The sequence below is a fragment of the Chrysoperla carnea genome, chromosome 5, assembly GCF_905475395.1.
Source record: "Chrysoperla carnea chromosome 5, inChrCarn1.1, whole genome shotgun sequence".
NCBI classification, from domain to species: Eukaryota; Metazoa; Arthropoda; class Insecta; order Neuroptera; family Chrysopidae; genus Chrysoperla; species Chrysoperla carnea.
In genome coordinates, this window is record NC_058341.1 from 21611950 (window position 1) to 21632992 (window position 21043).

Consider the following 21043-nt stretch of genomic DNA (forward strand, 5'->3'; position numbering starts at 1 on the left):
GCCATGAATACGTCATTGTATTTCTTTTTGTGAGGTTTTCTTAATTGTTGCGTCTAATAAACCTGCAACGTTGGAGTGCATAAAAGCTAATATCTTCCAAATTATAGTTGCAACAGCCCTCCCTTCGGGCACACGCGAAATGTCATTGAGAACTACCTTGAACGAATAAACTGCTGCTGAAGGTCAGAGGCGATTATTTGGCTTACATAATTTTTAATAGTAAAAGGAGTAATCTTAATATTCGATTAATAACGAAACTAAGATCATATAACTTTTTGGCAGCAAAGTTTGCAGTGAATGAATGATTACAAGCAAAGAGCTAGTAGTTTTTAATAAGTTAGTTGAAAATTAAAAAAAAGTAAAATAATCTTAACCGAGATTCTCTGATCTTTCGAATTAGAGTTATTAATTTTGAGGCACATTGTATATTCTTTAAAAAATATGTTGGTGGCACCAATTTTTCTGTATTTTTTCTCATATTTTGATAAAAACTTCATTTTAGACTAGATAATTATGGCCAAGGAAAAACGATGCGAACAACCAAAAATCAATACGATTTATTGTTACCCACTAGATTCAAGAACATATATATTGAAGTACGTTTATTGTATGGTCAAATGAACGAGATTTTCGAAATTTTTAGCATTTCGAATTAAAAAAAGAAATTTATTCACTTACAAACAATCGATTTCCATTAGAAATAGGTAAATTGTTATTAAGGTTAAGATTTTTAGCTAATTAGTTATTGAAGAGTATTATTTATTGTACATTGCATTAAATTAAATATAACTCTATTGTGTTCTATGCAAAAATTTCATTGAATACAATTGTTTAATTTTAAAATATCTTCTCCCACGTTCATAGTGACTTGAAAAATAAATATTAATGACACAAGCATATGAATTCAAGCGATATTGAATGAAAAGTACAGCGCTTTCTAGCAAATCGTGATAGCAGTCCAATAAATGTCCCAATTAGATTTTTCCCTCTTTACAATTTCGTTGCATATCATTCTTGGATTTATAGAACATATCATTTACATACTTTAGTTCATAATCATATGACTGACTGACTAATATATCAATGCACAACCCAAACTCCTGGGGCTAGGACCGTGAAAATTTATAAGTGGGTATCTTTGACACTGTGAGCCCTATGGGAGGGATATTTTTTGGGAATTTAACTCTTTAGGTACTGGCAATCGTTATTTTTGAATCTACTACTTGTGAACCAAAATGAAGATAAGTGATAAGAGATAAGTGGGGAAGTGAAGGTTGTAACACGATGGCCTTTGTTTTTTAAGTTGAGATTGCCCAGCGAAGTGGGTCGGTAAGTGCTACGCATACATATTATCATTCATACTGATGAATCTTATAAAATCGTGTTATAAAGCACTCTTAGTTCATTTTCGGTGGAAATGATGTTTGTAGTGACAGCAAGCAACCGTAAAAACAATTATTTAATTTTAAATGTCGCTATTAAATCACGTTTTATATTAAAAAAAATGCAATAAATTTGTATAAAAAAGTAATGTTTTTATTCATTTTTACAATAATTTTACAAAGATAACTAAAAAGTTGCTTAATTTTAAATTATAAAAATCAAATCATAAAAAAAGTATGAAAAAATATAAATAAATAAAATGTACAAAGTGGATAATATTAACTATTAGGAAGCGAATCTGTTGCCGGCGCCATCAATGTATATTTTGGAAGCCAATAAGCTCTAAAGGCAGAGTATGAATTTTGTATTGTCTATACAACTGTATTTTAATGGTTGAAATCCGACTGTTGTTTCTAGATTCAAAATTAACGATGTTAAACCGTTCTATACAAGTTATCAGTTGGGTAAAGAAAATTATCCATCACTTTTTACGATGTTTTAAAATTTCCGATTAGTAAAACTATTTCTAGTTAAGTTTTAAGATCTTAATTGATCATTTTGTCAAATTAAAAAAAATCAAAAGTTTAAACAATTGCGAATAATTTTGGAAAAAGAGTTAGATGATAAATAGTTAAGCTAAATATGGGACAAAGTGAATAATATTAATTGATTTTTCTTAAATATTATTCCGGAAATAGTGCCGGAAACTTTTACGTGGTAATTACCTATTATTATTTAAAGATTCCTAATTTCACAAAATTAAGTTTTATTGTATTAAAATATTTGTTGATCGACGCTGGCAATTGAGTCTCTTCTTAAATATTATTAGGTACAATAATATAATTTCTAAGACTTTTAATATTCGTTTGAAATAATTAACTTTCATTTTATTTATAACATTTTGTTTTTATTGTAAAGTACAATAAATTTTTGTTGATAAATTATTTTGACAATGACAAATGAGTTTTGTCAATAAATGACACCAAATAAATAAATTATGTGATACCGCATATGATACAAAAACGTTATATCATATTTTCAAAAATATTATGAAAATTTAAACAAATTTTTTAGATGATTATTTTAAGATTAAAAAAGGTAAATTTTTATTCAGTCAAAATAGGCATTACAAAATTAGCCGAGATAAAAAACCGGTGAGTTTCGTGTTGAAAATTAATACAGATGTACCTATAAATGCTTAAATTTCTATAGTTTCCATAGATCCAAGTCGTATTAAAATGATTTATTAAAGGGTTAAAAATTCCAGCTTTTCTTATATAAATTTTAAACGACTTTGTTTATCAACTATAAAATTCTATGAAAACGATCCACTATTTTTTATCCGGGTCCGGAAATATTACATAATTGTTGAGATAAAACTTGCCCAAATATAAAGAAGAAGTCGATTAATTAAAAGATAATTTTTTTTGTCATTGCATGGCAAAAGGAGGCTTTCTAAGGTTGAAGACGGCTGGTAAGAACCTTACGTTGTCAATAAGTTAAATTATATTAATAGCATTTCCCTCTGTACCTGTTTACGGAATAATAAATAATCGATATGAGCAGAACCATAAAAGCTTCAAAAGATAATATTAATAGATTATGGGCTTCATGAGAAATTCAGATTTTCTTTCCAACTGAATCATTTATATAAAAAATGTGCTTAAGACCTGTGCCAACTTTTAACTGAATTTTTACTTTTACTGAACTTAAATGCCTATTTTGACTGAACTTATGGTTTATACAGGAAATTTAGAAAATAATTTTTAAATCAAATTTCTAATACTCATGCAGAGATCAACTTATGACACGTTATGAAAATTCATCTAAAACGATTTTGATTTTGAGACGTGTAATATAGATGAGACGAACCTTTGGAAAAATTAAATTAATCTTATTTTAAAATAAGAGTGCTTTCCTGTTTTGCATTTACCTAAATATACAATTGTTTAAGTTCAAAGCAGTCTCATTTCAAAACAAATTCACTCCATTATGATTTTTTAATAACATCAAAATATTTTCGTTCAATTTTTGTATTGGATACTAAGCTATGCAATAAGTATTACACAAATATAATACTAATTGCATAAGTGTTAATCGTTGATTAAAAAAAAATAGGTACAAATAAATGCTCATTGATATGATGTATAAAAATATAAAAAAGTACCCGTAATTTTGAGCAAATATTTTTTAATCTCAAACAAATTTATTTTTGAAGCTTCCAATCTAAATTGCATTGCCAGCAGCATCTTTATAAAGATCTAAATTGACTGAATATAAACTTGTTACGGAAGGACAATCAACGTTAAACCACCAATCACAAACTCTGTGGATTTGATTGAAAACTGTACCATTTGGACAAAGGAAACTGTATTTCCGACCATTAGGTAAACACCAATGCCATACCTAGAAAATGAATCATGTGATTTTAGTAGTATAAAAATGTTTTATATCAAAAAACAAATATAGTTACTTGACACTGAGCTTCAGGATCGCTGTAATATCCAGGTCCTTTATCCGAACATGTGAATGATAATCCTTTAGGAATTTCATTATAAATTGGATAGTCCACGCCTGCTGTATAGCCTGCTATTTGCTGTAAAAAAATAAAGAAATAATTTATATTAAATTGCAAATTATGGTTGTTCTATAATAAAATAAACAGTTTGTAACTAATGAAAGGTATATGCAACTGTTAATACATGAAAGATGTGTGTTTAATGATTTTTATGCAATAGCTATTACATTCTTAATAAAAAAGTTGCATGAATAAGAAAAATGTTTAATTTTTTATTATTTTATCGTACCGTGAATTTAAGCATTACAGTGTTTTCATTACAGCGTTTTAGTTAATTTTTCAATGAATATGTAGTTTCGTATAAGTAGCTGAAAAATGTTTCTCAATAATACACTTTTTTAGAAGGAAAATTCGAAATAAATTGTTGATATCTTGTTCCAAAAAGTAGTAAACTCATTGTGATAACATTAAAACTTTATTTTATTATAATTTATTGCTATTGAGAGTGGGCAAAAACATTTATAAACTCTAAAAGTGTTTATAGTGGCAATAAATAAGTGTCAGCCAGTCATAGGGAAAAATATAAAAAAAGTTTTTGAACCTTCAATTTTTATAATTTGAGCTTAGTTAATATATTATATATTAAAATTATTACTTTCTTCTGATTCAATAAACAAAATTATTTCAATTATAGATCACAGACAAAAGATGATAAATATTTATTGTTTAGTTTGATTGACACTAATTATTATACAGCTCCTATGGCCTTATAATAATTATATAGCTCCATACACCAATAAAATACATTATCTGTATATAAAATCTATTGTTTAATAGGGTATTGATTAAGATAAATTGTTGCAATAAAATTAAAATAAAATTATTTTATGTGAGAACAAATAAAATATAATTGAAATATTATAAACACGCAATTATTATTATTAAACAATATTTGTATAATTTATATATCATTATTTAATTAATTCAACATTTTTATATGTTTCAATAGTGTTAATGCATATACTTAGTAGTGTAACCACAGCTTCGCTCGTCCGTGGATATCAAAGTCTCGATTATAAAACAAAAATCAACGTCTGTGGATGTAAAAACTCGATAAAGTACCTTTGTCTGGTAATACGAATAATTTAATTGAACAATTTTAATAAAACAAATTTCTGAAATATTTTCCATTTTGAAAGATGATTTTCGTTAAGGAATTCCTATAAGATACGAAATGGAAATGCGTTAGGTAAAAATATGGGATACTGCCGCTGCCCTTATATATATGACATAATTGACGGATGACCACTAAGGAATTTGACGTGATTGTTTTATATTTATTTGTAGAATTGGTTTTTCCAAACGGACAAATCGACTTCCAAATAGTTTTTTAATTGAAAAATAATTTAATTAGGATGGGAACATTCAGTGGTTAAGAGATTACCACATTTTCTGTGTATTGCTATGCAGGCGGACAAGGAAGTAAATAAATTAGACATAACGTTTTACAACAAAATAAAAAAATTATCTACGATTTCAATACAAATTTATATCTGTTTATGGTCCTGCATATCTTAGTAATGGATTGGCTCATCAAAGACTAAAAGTATACAAACGATTAATCAATTTTTACAAAGATGGAAAAAATTGATTAAGGTAAAAAATCTCATTACAATCATATTGCGCGTAAAAATGCTAAAATTACAGATTTATTTATTTATTAGAAAATATTATGACATAATTTATTTAAATTTTAAAAAATAAAATATAAAAATTATTATTTATTAAATTCAACAAGTAATGTCATTTTAATTATGGGAAAGTGCAAAAGTTTTAATATAAATATAAACTAAAAGATAACATAAAAAAATCACACTATTATTATGGAAGAAAAATTGCAAAATTTGTATAAAGATGTTTGTTGTTGTTGTTGTTGTTAATTTATTTAAATATTTATAAAAAATAAATTATGTAATATCAATTGGTTCAACACAATTAGCCATCTTGACCTATAAGCGTGTGAAGAAAGTTTTTCATGATGGATAGAGAGTACCTATATTGCTTCAGGTACTTTATAATAAGAATTCTTTCTTCAAACGTATATTCACGAACTTAATCGATATGGAATATAAGAGGGAAATGTAAATAGCTCCAAAAAACTAATTAAATACGATGCGAACTAAAAAGTAGAAAATTGAAATAATTGTATAAGACATCTCGATCGGTAACCTGAGTTTAATATAGCATATTATTTTACTTTACAATACAAATTAGTTTGTACTTTTAAGTCCATATCTTAATAAAGAGTGTTTTCTAGAATTTATTAATTAAGGACTTCAAATCAAGCCAACGGCATGCGTCATTTAAACTGATGTCTTCCCGTCACCTTCAAAGTCAAATTTCCATTTCGGATCGTTCAAACCATATCGGGTAGGGTGATATTGAAAAGATTCATTAAATTTATATCTGTTATGATTGGAATGATGAATTAACTTAGTGCTAGTCCTCACAACACTCTCGGATTCATATTTAGAAAAATCGTAGTTGGAAAAAATCCTACCGTGATGGGACTGGTATTTTATAAGGGTGAGATTGTTAAATGTTTCGTATTCGACATCAAATATTAGAATTTTGAAAAGAACTGACAATGGTAGACGGAATGTAGATATTAACAAATTTTCTTTGATAAAATTTCATGGAAGCTGTACATTGAATCCGAGGACGTAATTGGATCATATGAATGTTCGCGATTTCATGTGACTCGTATATATTGGATTCGAGGACGAGGTTAAAACATTAATAACTGAATTAATAAAACACTAATTAGTTACAATTTATTGAATTTCTACCAGCCAAAATATTATATAATGATCGATTGAGTTTATACGATCAAGGCTTTGACTATAAAACAATTAAAGGCAATATTTAATAACACCTTAATTTATTTTTTTTGGAAAATGGCTAATAATGAAAACTTTGAGTCTCAAAGTAAAATTTTGTTAATAATAATTAATACCTAGTCCTTTCTCGAACACTTTACAAATTAATCTAAAATGCCACTTATAACGACTTCCAGGTATTAGTAAATGCCCCTGAGGGGAAAATTTAAAAACCATTTTCTTTGAAATTGCATTTATAGTGAGTTTTATGCTCATTTTAATTATAGAGATGTTAATTTGTTAAAACCGAATCTAATTATTACTCTCAATGCGTAGTACCATATATTACGCATCTAACAATACTAATATTATATTACTATAGTATTTGTAAAAGTGAAAATTTTTCATGAAAACAATGACATAATAACAATTATTAATAATGTATCTGACAAATAAACGGAAATCATTCGGGAAGTGTATTTTTTATTTATTTTATAATCTATAGGTTTACAATAATTTGTTATTACTTATTGTTCTTAAATTATCTAGTAAAAATCTATCAATCTACAGTATGTCCAAATAAAAACAGGTAATAAAATAAAGCGATTTTACTTTTATGAGGCGTTATATGCTGTGAGATATAATTAAAAAATCAAACTGCCAACTGAAAATATTTATGGTCAGAAACGATATTGTAAAAGAGGTTAAGATTCAGGGTGAATTTTACACGACCATGGTGTCGATGATAAAAACTTCGACTTTAAAGTATTGGTATTATCATGTCTACATGTCTATTAGATTTTGGTGTTCACAGCCAGTGCTGTAGTCGTAAAATTGACAGAAGGTATAAGGTATATCAACCTTAAAAATCAGAGAATATATTGCAAGAAGAAGTTGTCAAATCAAAATACAGGGCATACAGCTTATACCTAGAAGTTACACGCATAAATGGACATTAATTTTCGAGTGTAAAAACTTTAATTTTGTATAGAATATTTATAAAACGGTTTATTTCTAAATGAAAAATAGAATAGTAGTCCCGCAAAAGTTCCGTAATTTAATATTGATTATGCTAAACCTAAACGTTAGCCTTTTTAAATAACAAATTACTATTAAGACGGAAATGACAAAATTGTTAAATCAATAATGAAAGAATTTTAAGATAAAAATGTCGAAAAATATTAGATTTAAAGAGAAAATGGACAAATAATAAATTATCGAAAATTTTATTTGCTTATGAAAAATATTTCCATTCTATTAACAATAGCCGATAAGTAAATGGTTTGTTTGTTTCCTTCTCTATATAACAATAAGTTTTCCAGTTTCTCTGGCCTGAATTCGTGATTTTACGAACGTGGCTCACCAGATAATGAAAGTATGTCATATACTAAATTTTATTACTGTGGAACTAAAATTGTGGCCACTTAGGAATTTAAACTTTTGTTTTTCTTTCTATTAGTTTGTCTAGTAATATCGGACGCACTGTAGTCGTCCATAGTATGAGAGATGGACGAGAAAACTTTCTTTATGGTTGATTAATGTATTCAAATATGTTTTAATATCGAATAAAATATGATTTCATCATTTAAAATGTATAACTTGAACAAAAAAACATTACAAAACAGTATTTAATTATAATACATATTTGTGTAAATTATAAAATTGTAATATTTCTATTGTGCGTTTTTCTTGTTTTGTTATTCAGCATGTATTGTTTATAATTGTTAATACGCTTACACGATTCTAGAAAAAATACAAATTTCTTTATTAATGTCTTAATTTGAACGACGATATATAAGTAATAATGAATTCAAGATTTTTATTATTTGACAGATTTTGATTATTGATTTGGGTATATTAACCTAAGCAAATTTTATGATTGCCGTGTGTCGATTTCTGAAAAAGAAGATTTTGTTCTGGCAAATAATACCTTTCACTAATTCTTTAAAATTATTATCATAATTCAAATTTGCTACGGTAATATAAAGTTTTGATAATCTTATTTCTATCGATTGGTAAACTAGAGAATATAAAAAAATCCTTTTAAATAAAGTACAATTTTTGTACAAAATTTTCTTGCAAGACTCACGTGTGTAAAAGACTATTCTAAGTGGTAATGTTAAAGAAATCTATATTTTTTGCCTCCAAACATGCATAGATTTCGGCCTATTCCATAACGATAGCATCTTATAGTGAAGTCAGGCTACGCATTGTATATATAAAATAACTGTATATGCAGTTCTAAAAAATACAGCCTGTATTAAATCATAATTTGTACAAACGGAACGAATCACATTTTGTTATCATAAAAATTTAACATTATTTTATATGAAATAGTATTGTCATATTTTTGTGAGATCTTTGCCTAATTAATTATTTGCTTTTAACAATGCCTGTAATGTAAAATTGTAAATATTATGTTTTTTAACATAGTGAAATACTTTTCCTTGAACTTTTACTAAATAATAAAAAGTAAAAAATAATTTTTACTAAAAAAAGATCAATTCTACGAATTATTATTTAAGACCTGCGTTTTGGCTGCCTGTTTCAACAAAATTCGTTATTTCGTTTTAGCCTTCCATTTTACTATAATAAGTAGTTAGATATAAATATGTTTTTTTGTCTTTTCTTTCACATATCGTAGCAAATTGTTCTTTTCCTTCGAATATTATATTCAGTAAATTTAAGCTAAACTACTTCATGCCATTTTTTAAAGCAATGTTCAGTTTAAATTTTTCCATCGAAAATTAATTACTAGAAAAATGATATAGCTATCTGTTTAGTAGCGAGGTCGCGAATAAAATATAGCTTTAAAATAAATATATAAAAATAAATATATAGTATTTTTTCAAAACAAATTCACAACTGAAATCATTGGACCAAACATCCCTTTTTCACAAACAAATAAATATATTTTATAATTATTTGCTTTATTTAATATAATTACATCAAATATTATAAATAAATATTTTGTAATAAAAAAACCTTCGTAGGTACTTTGATGAGTAATCCTTATGTAAATTTTCCGATTTCAGGTAAATTTATTGTAATTGATTACATTTTTTTTTTATCATATCACTTGTAATCATTTAGCAATTTTTGGGTAAATTTTAAAAGATATTATATGGTAATCAATATTTTAAGAATTTTTGTTGACCAAGACGAAAAAATGACATTTGATTAACATTAGGCTACAATAATCCTTTTTAAGCCTTCACGTCTTCGTACAGTGAATACCATTTTTAAATGACCCTATCTAGACAATTAGTGTCTCGCGTTATAAATAGCTTTGCTAGGACAATTGATTCTAAAATAATATAATAATTAATCTATACAAACGGATATACGTTTATAAAAACAATCATTTTGTTGCGTTTACCGGAAATAAAACAATATTTATATATTATTTAAACAAAAACACGACACATGGATAACACCGGATGAATTATTTCCAAAACAGTTTTCAGGTTGTTCACACTTTTCGTTTTGTTTCAGTCTGGCGTATGAACAATTGGCAAAATATTTTACTTAAAAACAAAGATAAAAGAATCTCAAGAAATTTTTTTATTTTTGTCCTCTATTTTTCATATCATTATGTTGAAAGATGTAGTTAGAAAATTAGCAAGAAAATTTTTATAAGCATGATTATCAGTATTATAGTGATTACTAATATAGTTTCCCTCCTTGATAATATTTTAGGGGAATTTAGGAAAAAGTAGACCGGAAAAATAGACTCGGAAAAAAATTTATGTAGTAGTTTCCCATTTTTGAACACAATTGCTAAAACTTCAGAACCCAACCAACTCGTAAGTACAACAATAATCCAGGATTACCATTTCAGGCTTGCCAAACAAAGCTATCGTGATAAACCAGCGAAATGTCCTCTGAGTGTCCAAAAAGACTATCGAAGTATGAGTGTTGTACTTAAAATATTGGAGTTTTTTCTATTAGCGTTCAATATTGTTAGATTGATTTATAGATTTCGGATTTCTTGAAATAATTCCAAAATCTATCCGCTGTTTTTATGATTATCATATCACAATTACAAGCATAATTTTTTTAATTTTCCCACTGTATTTCGAATGCAACCACTTTTTTTCATCACACACAATAAAAAGATCAAACACTTTTAAATGACCGAAATAAAAAAATGAAACTAATTTTGACAGAATAATAGCTCTACATTAATTTAAGCGATAAAGCTCGAAAACTATGAAATGAGAATGCACACAATATAAAGTTGACCTAATACACTTTTAATTGATGGAAAATACAAATGGAAAACTTACACATTCAACAAAAGCGTAGAAAACGTATCCAATAAAAAACACAAATAATGGCACTAAATTCATGGTAATATTTGCCATAATGATTTATAAAAACACACTAAAAATTTTTTTTTAAGAAAAACGAAAATGTAAATTTTCACAACTTAAGAGTGGACAAATGCACTGAACTAGATAAATGCACAAAGTGATAAATAAAAATTTGATTAGTTGGATTTTATACTCTTGGCTAAAATTTAAATTTAAGAAATATTAATGAAAAATTACCATCATAAGAGATTCTTCTCATCCCCTACTTCGCATCTTAAATTTATTATACAGAGCATATTAGGTATAAAACAAATGAATCGCTCAGATCCCTACTTTTTCAATCTATTTGACTTTGGATGTAAAAATACTATATTCTTAAACTAAATGCAATAGATGCAAGGTATCGCAAAAGTAATCACCAAACTTGAAAACGCAGTGTGTCTTTTTTATATAAGTCGTTTATCTTTTTAAAAACTTTGTTTAAATTCACTTGTATGTCCTGGAATTTTGTAAGTTAAATCTGATCCATTTTTTTAGGGACAAATTTTGGTGCTTTTATGTTATTTGATCTTATGAACCATAAGACGTTGCAATCCTAGTTCAATATAGCGCTTCGGGATAAACCATTATCACCTTCGACGCCACTCCTAACCCTATAGTGTTTTCGGGAGATTTGGCATTACTGCTTATGAGTCTGTATAAAATTTTGACAATAACAATTATGTTTTTATTAATTGCATTCTGAATCAGTTGTTGCTAATATTCAGTTAATATCGAGGGATCAATGACAATTCCTAGGCCAATCTCTGTCGAAGTTATCTATCAATGCATAGGAATATCCCTTGTTTCTTTATTCACAAAGATATTCTTCTAATATCCCAATCTTCCCTTTTGGGTTCGTGTACATTAATATCTTCACCAAAAAAAATTTTTGGTGACCATGTCATTCGTTGATGGATTCAGGAATTTAACGCCAATTGTTAGATAGCCTTTAAAAATATGACTCCATGAGCATGAAACCAGTAATTAGTATGTATATTATCACCACCTTTGAAACTTTTGATGTTTACGTATAATCAAAGAGATAATTTATAGCTTTTTGGGTACTTAAATAGAGATAGGGTTTTATAAGTTATGTAATTTATAGTTCCTAGACATTTCTCAGTCCCATGAATTTTTAAGCCATAATATTTTCAAAATGTTTTAAATTTTCTTTGCTCATTGGACATATTTTAAAATAGATTACGGATATATAAAACAAGAACTGTTTTATTTAGGTAAGGACTTCAGGGATGCTGCATAGTTCCGTGTCGTTTATTTTAGGACTTTAATCCATTTCAAGTATGTATAAAAAATGAGCTTTAGAGATATCATGGAGGGCTTACTACGATCAGTTCTCCTACAATAATAGGATGATTACTTTTGCAACACTTTGTAATAATAGAAGATAAAAATATATGAAATTACATAATATTTCTTTATGGTGTCTTTTGTTACAATTCTTAATGAAGGTATGAATGAATATTTATTTGAATTTTAAATTTTTCATACAACTTAATTAAATTTCACTACAGACTTTATTAAATAAAGATAGCGAAATAGCAATTCTATTTAATTAAAACAGGGTTTTCTTATTTTTAACATTTAGTAACAATGAAACAAGTCGTGATAGATATAGGTTTTTAGAATCAGATTAATAGCTTTCAGATAAAGAAAATTTTAGCTAATTTATACATTTTTTCACAAATTTGCGATGATAAATATTTCCATTTTATACTTACATCAATTCTAAATTATTGTGTGCTGAATCTAGAAGGACTTAAACACTAAATAAAATATGGTTGGCCAATTTTAGCCAAATTTATTTTTTCATTCTTTACTTATGATAAATATATTCACAACGGTACAATTTCCACTCCAGTTCGCCTAAAAATCAACTTCTTTAACTACACCATCTATCGAAATTGATCGAGAATTATGATCTTACTAAAATTTCTTAAAAGGTGTTATAACATCATAATACTTGGTTTGTATAATTTTGATTTCGATTTTCGTGATGAATAGAAATATTTTCTACTAGAAAGATAAAAAAATGCTTGAGAAACAAGTGTTAGTGATTGTTTGACAATTTAATTATTATTTCCATTTTTTCAGAGGATTTTAAATTTTTGTAAATAATTTAAAATGTAGCTATTGCTTATACTTTATACTGTGTACATGAATTAAAACGTGGTTACCAAATTTTTTTAGTGTGATGCAAATTTAATGTAAAACTACCAAAATATTTGTAAATGAAGTAATTAAAATGATAATAAATTAACAGTATTTTAACACATAAAGTATATATTTTGGACAGTAATTCAAGGGAACATGGTCAGCTAATTGTCTAAGATAGTCAATTAAAATACTTCTCTGATCTCATAAAAAGGGCTTAATACAGTCAATTAGGTTTGAGAATTTAGCAGACAATAAAAGTCTTTTTATAATTAAGAGATGCAGGCATAGTTAATGAAAAAATTTCCTGTTTTCCTGCAAGGAAAGTGAAGCTTTAACGTCTTAGTCATAATTTTTAAATTTGAAATTGTCTAGCGAAGTGGGTGGGTAACTGCTATTTATAATATAAATTTAATTTCATTATAACACTATTAAATTAAAACTATTCCTAACGAAATTATATTTTATAGGTGAAAGAAGCCACGTGTAAAAATATAGCGTCTTTTATTCATGCCTATAAAGTATAGTTTTTTAGAATATTACGTAAGTAAAAGAATTTAGGTTAAAAAAAATTTTTAATTAGTTATTAATTGTGTAAAATTAAGAAATATACTCATCGGAAACTAAAATAATTTTATTATGATTTTATGAGCATCTTCCCGTGTCTAAATAGATCAATAATCATAAATCATCTTATCAGCTAATAAAATATACCTAATTGATTTGATACGGTAAAGTGATTATATAATTTAGTTTTTATGATTTACTAATGCTTTTATTTAGTTATTGCCTTACAAAATAACTTATTAATTCCAAAGTGATTTTTGCTAACAGGGTATGTGCAGGTGGTATAAATCTTGGTTGGCCGATTTGGCCAAGGTTTAAACATCGAACTTTGATTTGCCAACCCTTGCTCAAACTTTGGTCAATGTTAGTAACTCAAGGTAAGGCTTATTCAGGCTGCGACAAGCTCGTATAAATCTTATGGAAATCAAGGTAAAAAGTATTATCTGGACGAAATTAATACCTATAGGGTAAAAATCTCGTTTAGTCGTTATATAAAAATTTCGATGAACTAATTGATTGTAGAGAATCGATGGGAATATCATTCATTAAAAATTTCATTTAAATAAAAAATCATTCATGTAAAATGTTACTGAAACAAACAGTTTTAGTGTTAACTTCACAGGGGTGCTATTTTTTCACATTTTTTTTTAATTACATAAAAAAAAAAATACATTGATTTATTAAAAAATTATAATAATTATAGAAACAAATAATTTATATTAAAGAATAATTATAACAGATATAGACAAATTCCCATTCATTTTTTTCTATAAGAAATTATTATGTTTGTATGTTGAAGAAGAATCGTGTAAACTGAAAGAAATGATTTGAATATGCCGGACATTGTATTATCTTAGTATCTTATACAACCTATATATTATTTAGATATAATCAAGATTATTTAATTATTAATCTTAATATTCATTATTTAAAACTATTGTGTGACTTTAACATTCATAGATATAAGTGAAATTTACAAAATTTAGACAAACCCCCGACAAATGCGATTTATTCCTTGTAAACCGATTTTTGGAAACGTGGCTATAAAATGTTTTCAATGAAGGCGGTTTGACCGTTTATGGACTACGATGTCACTGAGAAACACACAAACGCACAGATAAACACTATAAACTTATAACACTCCTTAAATCATTACTAAAGTGATGTTCAAGGACATCAGATGAGATGAAAAGGTTACTTAGAGAACAATCATTATTTGGGACAAATTTTTGGAAATATTTTAATTGAAATTGTAATATTTGAGCTGACTTTGTTCTTTTGAATTACCCAATTATTTTACCATTTCACTTTTCAAAATGAATTGAGCCAGGTTTATTTGATCATTCATTTCCATAGTAATTATTTATATATTAAAATTATAAGCTTGCACTTGAAGCATGGCTAAGAACACTCTCCGTTAAATTACCTTTTAAATGAAACCGGTTTATCCGGTTAAAATCATGCACCTTGAAATTTTGAAAATGTACTTAAAAAAGAAGTAACATTCTCCACAGGTTTGAGATCCGAGAGTTGAAATGGTGAGAATCTTAAAAGATGAAAGTCGAATTCCAAAAAAATCATTTACCAGAAGCAAGCTTGTACTTTTCACAAGGAAATTTAGCGTTGCCGCACGAGTCAATGCAAAATTGGCACTTATAAATTACTGTATCGTAGAATAGTGATCGCATAGAAGTATATTCGAAAGCTGAAAGAGTCTACGACATTCTTACATTCATGTTTATGAAGACAACTTTTGGTTAGTTTTTTTTTTAAGCATACAGTCAGCATGATTTCGAAATAGTATCGTTAAACAAAATGATAAGATACTTAGAAATTATGCTTAGTCAAATCCTAGAGTAAAGATCGAATTTGTTCATCACTATAAATTATAAATCAATATTTGATGCATTTTTCATGTAAATTTTTATCTAATCAGCGAAAACTTTTTATCGTAATGTTCAACTAATAATCTATATGTATATACAGGAATTTTTTGGTTGGATACTGTCACTTAGTGTAAAATTTTTCATATTTTAACTATTATTACTAGCTATTTTCAGTTCTTTGGATTTGATTCAAGTTTATCAAAATAAAGCAGCTACCAGAACTAAAATAACTTCCCCATAGACTAAATGTAATTTTAGATTAAAATAATTTAATTTTGAAAATTTAATTTTAGATTAAAATAACGTCTAAATTTGGATGTTTGACGTAAATAATTTTTGTAAATATTTACAGATAATGATCATAATCAACATTTTTATTTATTTACGTTCATATAAAGAATCAAACAATCAAGTCGGTAAAATAGACTATAAACTATTTATTTCTATACAAGTGGACACTTGAGCAAATAATCTGATTTAATTACGATAAAATAAATTAATTAATTGTATCAGTTAAGTGGGCTGTTAGAAAAATAATTTGATCAAGTTCAAGTTGAATGCGCACACGAAGGATTCCATACCATCGTACAATATATAACGCTATGTACTTTTTATTAAATATACTCTGTAAAATAAATAAAAAATCGGGGCCTTAAGCTCGCACGGTTTTTTATTATAAAACACTATGTCTGAGCGATCTTGGATTAAGAAATGAAACTATTTTCTTGTTTAGTTATAGCAAAAAAAACTACCATTATAAAGCCATCCATAGTTATCAACAAATGTTATTGGAAATTTAATTTTACAAAAATTATTATTACCCTCTATGATAATAGACAAATACTATTTTTCTAATGCCATCTGTTATTATAAATAAAAACTACTCATTTTTCCGTTTATCCGAAAATTATTCATAATCACGCTTGATTTCGTCCACAGCTATTAGCTACAAAGAAATTTATAAAAAATTAATAAATGAATCTACGCAATCATACAATGCAGCTAACTAATGTAGTATGTATAAGTTAATTAATAGTAATTAAAATATTGCTTAAGATATTACAAGGCTGAGATAAGTAGTTTAAAATGGGATGGCAATTGAGAAAACCCTATTGGACATGTTAAAGGGTAAAAATGTTTAAAAAATCCTTGAAGTTTATGAAAAGGCATAAAGGGCTTAGAGCTAAATTTCATATGTTCTGAATTTGCTGATTGAAAATAGTTCTCATAATTAAAATTTACAATGTGTCTTAAAATTCATGAGTTGAATTTTTTGAAGCTTAAATTTTGAATATAGTATTCAGAAAGACTACTGTATATAAAAATAATAAGAAGCCTTTGTCGATCCGACAATATTTTTGAGAGATAGAAATTGAGCTGATTCTAATGCAGTTGATTGAAACAAATTGAAACTTACGTTTAAAAATCTATTGTATAAAAAAAATTTTTATTTCACAATTTTTAAATCTACTTTCTCTGTTTTCCGTCGTTTTAGAATACATAAAAATTCAATTAATTAGGCAGGAAAAATGTGAAAAATGCAGGCTATTGATTTCAGATCTAAACATATTTCTTAAAGCTCGCATTTCTTTACCACAAATAGGCAGTAACAATTTTGTAACATGTTCATCACTTTTTATGCCAATAGTATCAACAATTTCTTATTAAAAAAAAGTGATATAACAATGATTATTGATTGCGTAAGAGAAAATTGACCATCTGATGGATGTTACACGACATACACTTTTTTTTTTGAATACCATGGCCATAGATTATTATTTATAACAGTTTATCGTGAGATACTATTTCTAAAAAAAACCTTAGGGCAATGCAATTACAGTAGGTAGTATCAACTGATCAACTAAAATCTTCCTATTGAACTGTGACTATTTAAACTCTTATTATAAAATTTAATAATTATGTGAAAAACATTTTAAATTAAAAGTTAAATCAATCATTTTAACATGAAATATATTTTTGTTACTTCCATGCATTATATCTTTATCATCAAAGATGGTGATTTTCTGAATAGTTGATATGAAGTTCTATTGGACTGATAATCACTACTAACCGTTATAAAATGGCTAAGATGCTCTCCCGGAATGTGAAAAGGAAGGAATAGCTTTCGATAGTTATAACAAGGTGAAATCGAATCGATATCCTAGATTTGTTACCACCGTTAACACCGTCAATACATATAAATAATGAAGACTATATAGGATAAAAAATCATAAAGTGTATATATTTAATATATTTAAAGTGTCTTTTATTGTGTGATTAAATTCATTGTCGAAGGTGTGGTAAGCCGTAAAGAACTTGATTCCCTTAGAATCCTAGAAGACCGAGACTCATGGTTTCGTTTTAGTCGAATTAAACAGGGTATTTAATTTTTAATGAACGAATAATTTTTACCATAAGCAAAATCTATTTTTTTAAATTGTTTTTCATGTAATTTTACAATTAAAATGATTTTCCAGTTCGAGAATGTGGAGACTTGGTCCCGGAATTAAGCACATATGTGATAGTTAGCGAAAAAATGATATCACAGCTGAAAAGAATGACCCAAAATTAGTTGGTTTCAAAAAAAATTCCAAGAAGATCGGATAACAATTGCCTGTGCTATTAAAAAAATCGAATTTTTGAACTTTATGACGTCATCAGAATCCAAAAAATTTAATTTTGCTTTATCACATCCAAATTTTATCCAATTTTGATAAACCAAGTATGTAATCCTACTAAATTTGGGCCATAATTTTCAAATTTATGATCAAAATTACCCTAGCTCTATAAGATTTCAAGAATGTGGACGCCTGGTTCCGGAATTAAGCACATTTGTGATAGCTAGCGAAAAACTGACATCACAGATGAAAAGAATGACCCAAAATTAGTTGGTTTCAACAAAAATGCCAAGAAGATCGGATAACAGTTGCCTGTGCTATTAAAAAAATTGAATTTTTGAACTTTATGACGTCATCAGAATCCAAAAAATTTAATTTTGCTCTATTACATCCAAATTTTATCCAATTTTGATAAACCAAGTATGTAATCCTAGTAAATTTGGGCCATAATTTTCAAATTTATGATCAAAATTACCCTAGCTCTATAAGAGTCAAGAATGTGGACGCTTGGTTCCGAAATTAAGCACATCTGTGATAGCTAGCGAAAAACTGACATCACAGCTGAAAAGAATGACTCAAAATTGGTTGGTTTCAACAAAAATGCCAAGAAGATCGGATAACAGTTGCCTGTGCTATTAAAAAAATTGAATTTTTGAACTTTATGACGTCATCAGAATCCAAAAAATTTAATTTTGCTCTATCACATCCAAATTTTATCCAATTTTGATAAACCAAGTATGTAATCCTACTAAATTTGGGTCATACTTTTCAAATTTTTGGTCAAAATTAACCTAGCTCTATTAGTTTTCGAGCAGGGTTCGAGGATATATATCAATCGATATATATCATGATGTATATCCGATATATATCACGTGAATTTTTATGATATATATCAATACAAAAATGATTTTAAAAAGCGTAATATATTTCCTTTTTAAGTGAAATATTTTTTTTCAAAATGTATACCTGACGAAAAAACTACTATTTTCAGAACTATATTTTTTTTCTTTTTCAAGATATCTGTGCACAGACGTTGTATGGCATTCCCACTGTCTTATATTTAAAACGTAAATCACAATAAATAGAATCATCACAAGGTATTCTTTTTTAAAACTAAAACGCATCTCAACTCAATTTATTTATTAGCTATTACAAAATCAACAGTAAGTTGCAAAACAATATAATATAATAATTTGTTTTTGTTCTTATTTTTTTATTATATTTTTATAAAATTAATATAATTTATCATTATTTAATAACTTAAAACATCTTCAACAATAATCATCATTACTACTATTTTTATTATTCAGTCATAATATCCTTACGATTTGAAATATGACAGAAAAAAAAAAGATTAATTATTATACATAAAAATGATGTAATGATTGCGATTCGAAATAATTCGTACTATGATTACTACTTGTTTAACTAGATTTTTATTGTTTATTGCACAAATGAAAAATTCTTATTGACGATAAACTATAAAAGATTATCTTATGAAATTTTTAATATAATCGCGCAAAATTACAGAAAACGTACTTTAGTAGTTTGCAAGTGACTGTCTTGCATGCGCTTTGAATACTAAACCTATATTAATTACAAGTCCAACATTCTACCAAGCCACCAGAACTACCGCTAGAAACGACAACTAATCAATAAAATGTAAATTTGATTTTTGCTAAATTGGGTTCGATTTAAGATAGAAATTTTGTGTGAATTAATGAGTATGTAATACGCCTTCTGTATAAATTTCAAGTCGATTTCTTGTACAGTTTACGATAAATTAATTATTTTATTCAAACAATTTTTTTTTATACAAAGTGATAAATGACGAAGTAGTAATACATATTGGATTTTTAGTCAATAAGAGCTTTTAAAAATGTTTTAACATTTACAAAAAAAAAGTTTTATCAATATTTCTCAAGTTTTAAGCTTTATAATCATACCAAAATTAGGAGCTTTGTATCAAAAGCAAAAATTTCTTCTTTTTTTTTGTAAAAACACTTAATTATCTCTGAAGGTCCGCTAAATCAATTCCAAAATTTGGCTAAATTAAAAAATAATGAAATTTCATCTTCCCTACATTATCAAATTGGAAAGAATTTAATGGAACAATTGTTATACATAAATCAAAAACTTGGTGACGGTGTCAACATTGACGGTAATTCTTGTGGAGGACACATAAGAATAGACATTATTATAATATTTCGTCTCCCACGTGTGTGCAATCATTCATATTCATAATAATATTGTTGTAACTGCATGGTTGGTTTTTGTTTATGTTGGTACTTACTTACTGTAAGTGAAAAAAAAGTACTTTATATTTTTAATTACAATATGAGTTTTAATTTATAACAAAACAAAAATTATTTGCTAAGCTTTAATTAATAATTACTGTAATTATTGCATAAATAAAATTATAATTTTTATGGTTTAATGTGGAATCAAATGGTGAGAATATGCGTCATTAATATTTTTTGCTAAAAATAATTTTATACAAATTTTAAAAAACAAGTATGAAATATACCATCCAATGAAATTTTTATACTTACTTTGTCTGGTTTGACTAAGTCACTGAGTTTATTTTGGCGTTTCAGATCAATATGACCTATAGAATGAAAACATCAATGGTCTAAGAAAAAGGAAACTTAGCTAGATTAGC

General features: G+C 26.7%; 1 protein-coding gene across 1 annotated transcript; it reads right to left on the minus strand.

Moving 5' to 3' along the window:
• Positions 1–3609: 3609 nt before the first annotated feature.
• Positions 3610–11147, minus strand: LOC123301052 (U-scoloptoxin(01)-Cw1a). The gene is made up of 3 exons (XM_044883779.1): positions 11070–11147; positions 3857–3979; positions 3610–3789 (listed from the first exon to the last, which is right to left on the minus strand). Exons 1-3 carry the CDS (start codon positions 11145–11147, stop codon positions 3610–3612), a joined length of 381 nt encoding a protein of 126 aa, XP_044739714.1.
• Between the last annotated feature and the right edge of the window lie 9896 nt (positions 11148–21043).

What these genes read in the sequence shown, in the direction of transcription:
- LOC123301052 (XM_044883779.1), bottom strand. Translation starts at nt 11,147, where the DNA reads ATGGCAAATATTACCATGAATTTAGTGCCATTATTTGTGTTTTTTATT. An exon ending in TCTACGCTTTTGTTGAATGT is followed by an intron (nt 3,980 to 11,069) that starts GTAAGTTTTCCA and finishes ATTTTTTTACAG; the next exon opens with CAAATAGCAGGCTATACAGC. An exon ending in ATCCTGAAGCTCAGTGTCAA is followed by an intron (nt 3,790 to 3,856) that starts GTAACTATATTT and finishes TTCATTTTCTAG; the next exon opens with GTATGGCATTGGTGTTTACC.